At 34.6% G+C, this 13,139-nt stretch overlaps 1 protein-coding gene across 1 annotated transcript in view; it reads left to right on the top strand.

Annotated features, from left to right (window-relative positions):
- Nucleotides 1–12,860, top strand: part of LOC145690957 (uncharacterized) — a 37,687-nt gene extending 24,827 nt beyond the window's left edge. The window contains exon 2 of the mRNA XM_081766426.1: nt 7,130–12,860. Within this exon, the coding sequence (XP_081622552.1) occupies nt 7,130–8,585 (1,456 nt within the window). The 3' untranslated portion in view covers nt 8,586–12,860. The remainder of the gene's footprint in view (nt 1–7,129) is intronic.
- Nucleotides 12,861–13,139: the final 279 nt, after the last annotated feature.

Genomic DNA, 13,139 nt, shown 5'->3' with positions numbered 1-13,139 from the left:
GACTTATCTTTTCCGTCTGTATTTCTATATCCTGCATTCGTGTTTGGAGTAATTCGTTGTTAACTCTATATTGCTTAAAGTCTTGGATGAAATAGTCTTCGATAATATCATAACACTTATTGTAAAAATCTTTAGATAACGAAAAGGCAACAGCTAGAAATATTTCTTGTGTACATAAGTTCCACATATGATTAAGGTTGCTTCTTTGTCTCCTCCTTTTATTAGGTATAAGGAAGAGCAATTCCTATAATTAGAGGAGTTGGTTAATTCTAGCTCATAGTATCTTATTAACTCTTGTGACTTTATTTTTTAACCAATTATCTAACCTCTTACCAGCATCTTGACACAACTTAGTAGCAATGAAAAATCTTGTACTCTTATCCACAATCAATTTAAAATCTCCAAAAATAGCATACCAATAATTGTCTTTAATCTGTTCGTAACAAATAACGTTTAAACTATCCATAGTACTCGTATTTATTGTTTAGAAAATATTTTTTAACATTATTTCGTTACCAGCTAGTTTTACTGTATAAGGTGAGTTTTTGAAGTGGCCCGAATTTGGTCCACTTAGTTTGTTATTGTAATATTCTAATATTTCATTTGAACCTTTATTTTCTTAACTTTTTTTTAACTCTTGTATCTCCCATTGCACACAATTTAGTAGCATTGAAGTAACCTGTGTTCTTATCTATAACCAGTTTAAAATCACCAAAGATACCATACCAATATCTTTAGTCTGTTCGTAACATATCTCATTCAAACATTGATCCATACTAACCTATTATGGTTATTATTCCATAAAAATAATATTTAAATTTATACTACAACATTACTTTTATCTATCCAGCTATTATGTGAATCATCAAATACTAACCATTTAACGTATGCTTTGTCACCTTTCTTTCTCAACACCTCCACTAAGTATTCATCTTTATGTTTCGTCTTTAATAGTTCTGGTTCGTAAAATCTACCTTGCACATCCTCTTTTTCTAAAGCTTTAATTCTATACGTAGGTGCATTAGATGGTATAACTTCGCTAATAACAAATAGTTCTGTTGACCAATTAGGTGTATATCCTTTTTCAAATAACCCTTTCGATTTACTTATTTGCTTATTCTTTTTATTCACTTCTATAGGCTTTAAACCAATGGTTCTATGCATACGATTATTATACTTGTTAACTAGTGTTGGTAATATTTCTATCCATTTATAATCTCCTTGTGTTGTAAATTTCTCCACATGTTTTGTTTAAGAGTTCTATTGAATCTCTCAACAACAGAAGCTTTCTTGCCCCTATGGGTTGAGTAATGATTAATCTTATTTTCCTCCATCACCTTCTTAAATTCTTTATTGTAAAACTCTTTGCCTTGATCAGTTTGTAAGTTACTAGGTTTTCCCGTTCTTAATATGGATTCAAATGCTTCTGTAACATTTTTACCGCTCTTATCTTTAACAGGAACAGCAAAAGCATATTTCGAAAACACATCTATAATCGTTAGCAAATACTTATAGCCTTTGTTTAACTTGGAGATACCTTTTAACATGCCACTATGCATTTCCACAAGATCTGCTTGCCATAAATCATCGATACCTTTAACAATAACATTTAACCTAGGATAATTCTTACGGAACGTTTGTGAATTTCTTCTATAATTTCTTCTCTAATACCTTTACCTTGTTCTAGTCAATCTTTCTTTTTAACGAATTACGATTTAGTAACACCAAATACTGAACCAATACCTTTCTTACTATATCTTCCATTCTGTTTTTTCTATTCTAATAGTGTTTTTCTTCGTATCTGTTGATTTCTTACACTTAACGCAATACAGCCTGTTTATTATATAGAAATTTAAAATTCATAATTACCTAATACTACCCTCCTAACATTATCATTATCACTTGATTCGTTTTCGTATTCATCTTCATCCTCTCTTTCTACATACATAATAAGCATTAAGGATTTGCCTTGTTTCAAATCAGAATTTTTGGATGGTCTAATTGTTAACTAATCATTTATATTAAAGTGTAATGGAAAACTTTCAAATAGAATGTCATTTAAAAATGTGTCTATAAGTTATGAATTGAAACTTGATTCTGTATGCATTAACTACTTCTATAAAGAAATTTGTAGGCAGCAGCTAAATTATATTCAAAAATGACTGGTTTCTCAACATCATCTTTTGCCAATCAACATGGTAATTCTACAGTTTCTTTTTGTGTAAACTTTGCTTATTCAAGCTGCTCTAATGTTACAAAATCTTGTTTATCGATAGCATTAGATACATTAACCAATCTTTTATTCTTAAAATCAACCCAGGATGTTTAATTTGACGTAAAAACTTCTTTATTACTTTTAATGTTAGATGTAAGTTTTAGATGTTAGTATTTTATGATTTTAAATGTCATTAAAGCCTATGCGCAAAGCACCTTGCTCAATCTCACCCTACTCAATCTGAGCTGGTCAAAGATATTTTCAAAATGGGTTGGCCTAGAGTTTGGCCCAGGAGTTAGGTTATTACACTACTGTCCTTTACCCAAAGAAAGGGTGTTACTTCGAAAGGGTGTTGTGATAAAGACACATCCTACTTAGGTTCTGTTCGATTTTCTTCATTATCCAGTAGCTGACACCTTTTTCCTATCTTTTCTTTGCATAGTATCTCATAACTCAATTCATCCTTATATAGGGTTAAAAGAATTTATTTTCATTTCCGTAACTTCAGTATGTTTATTTACATTGCTGTAGGACGTAATATTGAGGTCTCAAATATTCAATAATAATAATAATAATAATAATAATAATAATAATATAGGTAACAATTTCCGTATGAGGACACATTGTATTAAAATCTGTAAAATCGCCCGTAGCGTTAGCCAGAAGTTACAAAATAGTCGGGATTAGAGAGAAGTGTCAGGATCAACAGGACATACCCTCACAAACGTCCCTACAACTAGCTAAATGTTATAACGGAAAGTTTCGAGGGAAATTTCGTTTAGAAAGTATGGATTCTGAACTCACAAGAGCCGTAAGAAAATTTGTTTTCAAGTAAAGGTTATGCCGGCTAAGACACAGAACACGTCGATGATGAGAATGAAAGAAATATTGAAATAAAGATAGTACGAGGAAGCAGAACACGGAGGAAACCTATAAACCCGTTGTTTGTTCAGCACAATGCATACTAGGCGGGAGCTAGGTGGAACAGGTTGTACCATTAAATTTACAACACTTGAATAATAATAATAATAATAATAATAATAATAATAATAATAATAATAATAATGCTATTAAAAGTTTATAGTTGCACTAACATTCGGCAAAACATACTTAAACGTAGGGGTTTCGAGGAAGGGGTACAGCTACTCTAATTTAAACGAAAGCTTTCTGCTAATATTTCGTGTAGAAAATATTCTACTTTACGTTTCCAGGAAAATAACTGTAATAGAAAGACCTGAATATAATTGACACTAAAGCTTGTAATAAACTAACGTGTGGAATTTGCAGATGTAATTATAAGAGCCTTGCTACAAAAATATATACACAGACCATAAATCAGTGAACTCTGAAGTACAAAGTAGCAAAATAATATATAAGATTCAGTCTGCATAGCAATTGTTGCTTAAAGTGTGGCACATACTATTTCTAGAATTGAGATAAGACGAGAAATGTTTACGATACTTTTCGTCTCGTCTCGATTCTCATCTCCAAAGTATGACGATAGAGTGAGTTAGCCTTGTCCCGTCTGGAATTAAAATGTTAAGTCTCATCCCGATTTTGTTTGGTTTGTTTTTAGAATCGAGATGAGAAATTCGTCTTTTCGTGCGCAACGTTACACAAAACCAATTTTTTTTTTTATTTCTGCTTGTAATGGTATGACCTGAGCGATAACAAATTTTTAATTTTTAAATATTTTTCCGGATAATATTTATTATCCCTAGTATTATTCCTGAAAATTTGATAGTTGAAGTGTTGAAACAAACGAGTATTTATTTATTTATGTATTTATGACTTCTTTTACGTGCGGAAGTTAAGGATCTGCAGCCTTCTCCGAGCACTTAACCACGTGCATACATTATATATATTTAAAAAAACACCAACATAGAAAATATTAACAATTACAAAAGAAAAGTATTGAACCATATAAGAAAACAATATACTACTTAATTTTAAAAAAATGGTTAAGCACTTCAAAAAACAAAAATTGAAAAATAATATTCAATAGGGGAAACAAAAATAACATGGAGAAACCAAAAGTTGCATATTGCATATAGCAGTACTAGAGGTATGAATAAGCTGTACAAATTAACATAGGTTACCTATTGGTTGTGTGTCCATATGTGGGTTATTAATAATCTGGTAAAACGAAGATGCCTCATGTGCTACCAGTGTCCTTATCTTTACTTAAGAGAAGGGAATATATCGATTTTTTTTAAATTTGGCGACTGTGGAAACCTTGTGTATTGATTGAGGTAAACTGTTCCAGAGGCGTGTAGTACTTACTGTGAAGGATTTTGAGTATGAATCAGAATTGTGACTGGGGATGGAGAGCAAGAAATTATCTTGTGATCTTGTGCTTCTAGTATGAAAATCTCATAAATATAAAAATCTACGGGCTAGATACGATGGTTCTGACGTAGTAAGTATTTTGTACAATAGGGTAAGATTATATAAATTTCTTCTTCCGACTAACGCCAGCCATGACAGTTTTTTATAAAAAGATGTGAGGTGTTCCCTGTAAGTTATATTGAAAATAAATCTATTGGAGGCATTTTGCACTCTTCGCAAGTGCTTTGATTGATTTTCTGTTAGATCAGAATAGACTGAGTCGCAGTAGTCAAGATGTAGGAACACCAGTATCTTGACAATTTTGATCTTCTAAGATATTGGTAAAAAAAAATCCTTAGTCGATTTAACGTATGTAGGGCACCAAATGCTCTCTAACAAACTCCTTTTTTTTTTGATCTGACCAGGAGAGATTTTGATTTATTACGACTCCAAAATTTTTGGCAGCCGTAGAAAATGGAATAACAGTATTGGACAATATTATATTTGGGAGCTGATAGATATTAATAGAAGAAAGAATTCTTGGGGAGCCAATTAAGATGCACTGCGATTTTGGTGCATTTAATTTTAACCCATGAGCCGTAGACCAGTCTCTGATTTTGTTTAACTCAGTATTTATTTTCTCAATCGCATTTTTAATATCTTGTTGGGGAAAAGAAGCATATAACTGAAAATCATCAGCGTTAATATGGTATTTACAATAGGTGAGAATTTTAGGGAGATCATTAATGTAAAGGGCAAAGAGGAGGGGACCTAGTACGCTACCCTGCGGCACTCCACTGTTGATACAATGCCATGTCGATATGTGATCCTGATTGATCACTACTTTTTGTTTACGTTCGTGAAGGTAAGAATGAAACCATTTAACCACTGATTCAGAAAAATTAAACAATAATGATAATTTCTGAAGTAATATATCAAAATGAAAGGTTTGAAATGCCTACTATAGTCAAGTAGAGTAAGGAGCGTCAGTTTTCTGCTATAAATAGCCAATCTTATATCCTCCGTTATGTTTACTAGTACAGTTCATGTGCTATGATTACTTCGAAAACCAGATTGAAATGTATCCAATAAATTATTTGTTGTTAAGTATTCCCGAATTTGACCATTTACAATATATTCAAAAAATTTTGAAAGCTCGGGAAGGACACTGATAGGACGATAGTCTGCAATATTATCAGCGTTGTTCTTTTTTGGAAGTGGGGGGACCTTAGCGAGTTTCCATACTGTGGGAAAAGTACCTGTGGCAAGAGAGTAATTAAAAATGTCAGTGATAGGATTAAGTACATGCAGTAAGATTTTCCTGATCATGGTTATTGAAATATCATCTGTACCAGTGACTTTATATTTAATTCTTTGGATCGCTTTTAATACATGTGCAGGCTGTACGTGAGAAGAGGAGAACAGAGAGTTAATTTTCGAAGCTACAATATTATTCATTGTTTGCAGTTTCATGGAGGCTGGTACCATACAGGTTTGACAGAAAAATGTGTTCAATTCGTCTGGCGTATAGTTAACATCGTTCTTGGCTATGTTTCTCCCAACACCCAATACTTTAGCCATTTCCAAAGAACTGCTCCATTATTTTGGAATTCAAGTATTTAATAGGCAAAGCGCCGTTTTGCTTTCGTTACTTCTTGAGTGCAACGGTTTCTTAACATCCTATTGTTTTCGAATTTCGTATTAGGATTTATTGTGCTATCACTGGAAGGATCGCTATTTTAAACATGTCTCCTGTATGCTCTATAAGCTTTATCTGTCCGAGCCATTAACGAACGTAATACATCGGTTTAGCATGGTGATAGTTGTTGCGAAACACGTTTCTTAACTACACGGGCGTGTCTATCATAGAAATTTATTATTAAAGAATTATTAAAGAAGTATTCAAATATTTGAATGTAATAAAGCGTGTGTTATCGCTGGTCAATCGCTATCAACATTCCTAAAGTAAAAAAAAAAAAAAAGAAAAAAGAAAAAATGCTCGACGTGTATTCGATCGAAAAAAGTTCCAGATTACTCGCCAATCGCCTAGACCACTGAACTACAATCACTACGCTTTAAATGATTCGTCTTTAGTCTGGTTACTTTAAGTTTCTCTGCCTCACCTTGGAAATTGTATATATTTTTTTTCTTCGTTTCAAAATGTCTCATATACGAAATTCCTCTTATGATGATATAAGTGAATGATTTTCGATAGAGTTTATTTTAATAAGTTCAGTTGTTCTTAAACCTTTGATACGCAAATTTGTTTTTTCTCCACATGAAACTACAGATAAGACAGATTTAATTCTCGTACTGTGCATTTGTTTCAAAGCAGCCACGGTTAAAGACTTAGGACAGCCACGGTATAAACGATGGCTCAATTTGATATATTGAAACAAGCTACAGCCTCTTATTTTGAGAATAGAAAGATATGGAAACTACTCAGTGTTTCATATTTGTACAATATTTCATGTAATAAAAAAATTGAGTGTAATTTTATCATGAAATTAAGAGAATGATTATTTTCTTGTTGCTACTTAATCATTATCTCCATTCACATTTCCTTATTTGTTGAATTTGTTACAGGCGCGATAACGTATTACCATTCCACGGAGAAGACGACTCGGGTATTACTTTAAAGGAAACCATTTTTCATTCACATGAGGAATCTCATACTTCGATGCAGATTGGCAAGGGGTTTCATCCATCATTTTTGTCAAGGCATATTCTAGTTCAGGAAAGTGAAAAGCGTAATATCTACCGAAAGAGTGAAAAACACTTTAGTCAAAGTACAACTTTGTCAAGCAATAGCTTAGTGCACACAGGTCAAAAATCCCGCAAATGCGGAGTATGTGGAATGGAATTTAGTGTATGTTCATGTTTGGCTACGCACATGTTAAATCGTACAGGAGCAAGGTTATACACATGCCAAGAGTGTGGTAAGTCATTTACTCGACGTTCATATTTGGCTAGACACATGTTAATCCACACAGGAGATAAACCTCACGCATGCCAAGAGTGTGGTAAGGGCTTCAAACGACGTTCTGATTTGGCTGCACACACGTTAATCCACACGGGAGAAAAACCTCACACGTGCCAAGAGTGTGGTAAGGCATTTAAACAACGTTCCCATTTGTCTTCACACCTGTCGCTCCACACAGGAGAAAAACCTCATACGTGCCAAGAGTGTGGTAAGACATTTTATCGACGTTCCAATTTGTCTTCACACCTGTCAATCCATACAGGAGAAAAACCTCACACCTGCCAAGAGTGTGGTAAGGGATTTAGTGTACGTTCACATTTGGCTCGACACCTGATAATCCACACAGGAGAAAAACCACACACGTGCCAAGAGTGTGGTAAGAGATTTAGTGTTCGTTCACATTTGGCTACACACATGTTAATTCACATAGGAGAAAAGCCTCACACGTGCCAACAGTGTGGTAAGGGATTTAGTGTACGTTCACATTTGGCTACACACATGTTAATCCACACACAAGAAAAACTTTACACATGCAACGAGTGTGGTAAGGTATTTAATTATCGTTCAGCTTTGGTTAGACACTCGTTAATCCACACAGGACAAAAAAGACACACGTGCAAAGAGTGTGGTAAGGGATTTAGTGCACGATCAGATTTGGCTAAACACATGTTAATCCACACAGGAGAAAAACCACACACGTGCCAAGAGTGTGGTAAGGGATTTAGTGTACGTTCACATTTAGCTACACACATATTAATCCACACAGGAGAAAAAGCTTACACATGCAACGAGTGTGGTAAGGGATTTAATCAGCGTTCAGCTTTGGTTAGACACTTCTTAATCCACACAGGAGAAAAAACACACACGTGCCAAGAGTGTGGTAAGGGATTTAATCGACGTTCCAATTTGTCTTCACACCTGTCAATCCACACAGGAGAAAAACCTCACACGTGCCAAGAGTGTGGTAAGGGATTTAGTGTACGTTCACGTTTGGCTAGACACCTGATAATCCACACAGGAGAAAAACCACACGCGTGCCAAGAGTGGGGTAAGATTTAGTGTACGTTCACATTTGGCTACACACATGTCAATCCACACATTAGTAAAGCATCACACGTGCCAAGAGTATGGTGAGGGATTTAAACATTGTGCAACTTTGGTTACACTCGTTAATTAATAAAAGATATAAAGCTCACACTTGCCAAAGTGTGGTTAAGTATTTGAATGAAATTCAGAGTTGGCTACACACCTGTTAAGCCACACAGGAGAAAAACCTTACACAGGCAATGGGTGTGGTAAAGCATTTAATCGACGTTCCAGTTTGGCTTCAAAAATGTCAATCCACACAGTAGTAAAGCATCATACGTGCCAACAGTGTGCTGAGGGATTTAAACATCGTGCAACTTTGGTTACACACGTTAATTCACAAAAGATATAAAGCTCACACTTGCCAAAGTGTGGTTAAGTATTTAAATGAAATTCAGAGTTTTCTACACTCATGTTAATCCACATCCGATCCAAAATCTCACACGTGCCAAAACCCTGGAATGGAATTTATTCAACGTTCATACGTGTTAAGCCAAATAGGACGTAAATCTCTCAGATGGAAAATGATGAAAATGATTTAGTCTACGTTCAATGCTTGCAAGGCATTTCAGTACACAAGTGACAAATCAAAGAGATGCATAGAACGTAGCCTCCTATTTACTCAAAGTTCACATTGAGAAAGTTAATTGTTAATCCACACAAGACAAGAGTCTCACACGCGCGGAGTGTAGAAATACATTTACTGGCAGTTCTTATTTGGCAAATCGTATGGTAAAACACATAGTTCAATAACGACAGATATGCGAAGGAAGTTCAATAGGATTTAGTTTAGAATCAGCTTGGCAAGACACGTAAATAGACATGGCATATAGAAAAGAATTTGCCGCTCTCACAAGTTAACTTTTGGCAGAAATATTATGTGCACGATAAATACACTGCTAAAGAGGACTACAAAAGAATTAAATATTAAAGGAGTCAGACCACATTAAGCCCTTGAAATGTAACTGCCCTTTGGCATGGAATGTAAGTTGTGAAGGACAAATTGTTAAGTCCGTATTTTGGGGGCAGATGTTAGAGGAAATTGGTTCCGCATCTACTCCACGAATAGCTCTTCTGCTTTGCCGCCACAGCGATTGCTGGATAGTGTAAAGGTGGCTGACGCCGACGAAGATTCAAATGACGATTTTGCAAAGGAACATTTATCTAGAGATAAAAATTTTATATATAGTCCATGAGAGTTCTTGTATGTAAGGGAGTTGAGGGCAACAAGTTTCAGCGACATCCATAGTGAGGGCGCACTTTCCTCATCAGCTACAAGTGTTGATCCAGCGGAAAAACACGTCAATTCCAACACTAGAACTTTCTGGACCATCTGCATTTTAGCTGCATCTTGCTTGTCGATACATGGTTGCGCAGTTCCATTTTCACCGCAAATATTTATATTTCCCGTTTTTACAACATTCTTTTATGCTCTTTGACAGAAAATTTTATGCAATTTGAAGATAAGAAGCGATCATAAACTCAAGTCTTTGTCCCTTCCACATGGGTTAAACTGATCAGATAAACTTTACGTTAAAATTGTATTAAGGTTGTATGTGCCGAAAGATGACTGACTAATATTGAAAACGATTGCATTCCAGTTGTTGTCGTCTTTGATTTCAAATCGAGATTAATAGCATTTTTATCCAAAGTGTTAATGACCTTAACGGAATTCGTGGTGTTTGTGCGAAAAGAGGGTCTGTACCAAAATTTCGACGCAAATATCTTCTACTCTTTTTCGCCCACAGTCGCTTCTCAAGCGCGGGATGATGATATAAGGTGAATGTGCATGTGGGTTGATGAAAATGAAGTTCGAAGCTATGTTTCGCATTCCTTACTTATTCTCTTGTATACTTAGAAGTTTTGGAGTATACTGACTTAACAACTTTTCACTCGTTTTATAAGAAAAGTTGTTAAATCAGGTTTTAAATTTTATTCAAAAACGTTCTGTTTACCTTTTAAAAATCTGGTACTGTAAGACAACGTCACACCTGTCAAAACGAACCAGCATACAAAGTTTTACACTATTGTATTAATATATCGGTATTTCAACACATTTCTATAAATTTTAAAGCGTGATCCTGTAAAATCAAGCAATAATGAGTTAGCAACTTCTGATTTGAGTGCTTCATATAGTTCGCGTTCAAGCTTGGCAAGACAAATTTAAATATACACAAGTGGAAAACTTCACATATACGAAGAGTTTGGAACACTACTTAGTCTATACTCAAGTTTGGAAGGATATTTTAATACACATATGAAACTCTCACACATATGACAACACACAGGCGAAAAGAAGATTTATATGGAGCTCACGTTTTACAATGCACAGGAGAAAACATACTATTAAATACTAAGGAAAAAACTAAAGCGTTCTACGTGTGTAGAAAGGGCTTAATTAAAGTTTCTATTTGCCAACAGATATATTAATACAGATGGGGAGTAACTGTTCAGTCAAGACTATGAAGAACGGTATAATCGAAGTTCAATTTTGATGAAACATGCTATCTCATACGGGTGAAAGATGGTTGTGCATAATTGTGAAAAGCATTTACATGAAGTCCATATTTTGTTAGTGGAAAGACATTGTAAGATATGTGAAACTAATTATTAAAAAATCATGTTTGTACATAAAAAGTATATTCAATTTACACACGTGATAAAATATACAAATGCGAAACATCTTATTTATCAAAAGTGCTATAAAATTCGTTCAATATTACGTATCAATCTCACGTACTGCCAATTCACGTTTCCGCTCGCGACGATGGTAATTCGGCCGTGATTGATTATTCAGCATTGCGCATGATGCAAAAAGTATGTTTTGGAGCATTTAGGTTTAGTAAATCAAGACAAATCATTGTTGACCAAACGTATAAGTTTAATTAAACTATAATACTGCTAAATATGAGTAAAACACTGTACAAAACACAAAATAACAGATTCGAACCTAACCAATATCCATGTCACTGAGCTTGTTGTTATAATGCTGATATTTATTGCAGAGAGCAGTAATGATTGAATGCTTTTTGCAAGTTTTTCCACAATATGTAGACTCAAGGCGGGTTCAAAGTTAATCAACATCCACTTCACTGCTTTCTTTCTGAGATTGCTTGCATGTATTGCAAGTAGTGATAATTGTTGACTGCAATCTGAACATGTATTTTCCACAAACATTACATTCAAGGCGAGTTCTGTTGCTTTCCCTTGACCAGCAGATGTAGGAAATATTTCTTCGGATTGGTTACACTGCTTCATCATCGGTAGTTATTTTTCTGTATTGTGCCAAGCACACCAGCATTTTTTTTTTCCTTTTTTTTTTTTTTTTTTTTTTTGCAAAGATGATATTTTACGATGAGCTTTCAGGTTTTCGTTTATTAATTCTAATGCTAACGCGTATAGATATGGGTTTGTAATATTTTTTTATGTTAGGGCAGTAAAAAATGAAACAGCGGATGAAAAATAATGAAACTTTTATTTACAATTTTATGTAAATGCGAAACAAAAAATCACGTTTTGGCTCCCTCTGACGGCGGATTGGCCGTCCACCCTCCACTACCAACTTTGGGATTGTACTGAACGGGAAGTAATGCATTTGATAATTTTCTCGCAGAGGGTTGATATGTTTAGAGTAGCGAGATATTGCTTTTGCGTGACACATTACTTTCTAATCCACATTTACAAATGGAAGAGAATCGGGCTGTTTTCCAAGAACAGGGAAAACAGGTTTCCCTGAAACATCTATTAAAAATGAGCGAAAGTGGAAAATAAATAATATATGATTTCGAACACAAAAAGGTCCAGTTTATATTGTCCTGGCCAGATGCTCTCAATCCGGAGTGAGAATAAGAGTAACTCATCCTCTGGGGGAGTGATAGATAAATGAGATAAATTGGACGAGTAAACGGATTGAACAGGGAGGTACGTCGATTATTCAGTTGAGAATTTATTACAAAAGAATTCATTAAAATTTTCTGTTGTTCCCTCAATTTGTGCACCTGATATAACATTGTACTTTAAAAGACATGCTAGAACTTTTAGATCTAGATCTGATAAGATACCAAAGTTGTTTAGTGTTGTTGATGCTTGTCTGTTTTTTTTTTTAGATATAATCTAGGTGTTTGCTGCATCTCAATAGCTTTTTCGTATTAAGTCGTATATCAGAAATTATTTTAAGATATGTATTCATTTGGAAATGCACACCATAATTCCCAAAAGTTTTTTTTTTTTATTTGGTAAAGTGTAGCGACTCTGTTCGCCGTGCCTCATTGGAAATTTCATTGATTTTACTTTTTTGAACAGTACAAAGTATTTATTGTTGCATTAAAAACATGAGAGAAAGAATCCAGTGCCTCGTCTATAGTTCAATTTAGTAAAAGTGTCCACTGTATCACCTGTTGCACTTTGCAAATTTCACCCAAAGGGGCTTTCCTTCAGTAAGGTACAAACTTTCTTTTTGAGTTGGATTGCTGGCTTCTGAGATTGGGAGTAAGATAGGCAACGGGCAACTCGCGGTCTGGGAGAAGG

This window comes from Thermobia domestica, chromosome 7, assembly GCF_964235325.1.
Source record: "Thermobia domestica chromosome 7, izTheDome1.hap1.1, whole genome shotgun sequence".
Lineage (NCBI taxonomy): Eukaryota > Metazoa > Arthropoda > Insecta > Zygentoma > Lepismatidae > Thermobia > Thermobia domestica.
Note: the sequence above shows the minus strand (reverse complement) of the source record. Positions and strands in the feature narration are given on the sequence as shown.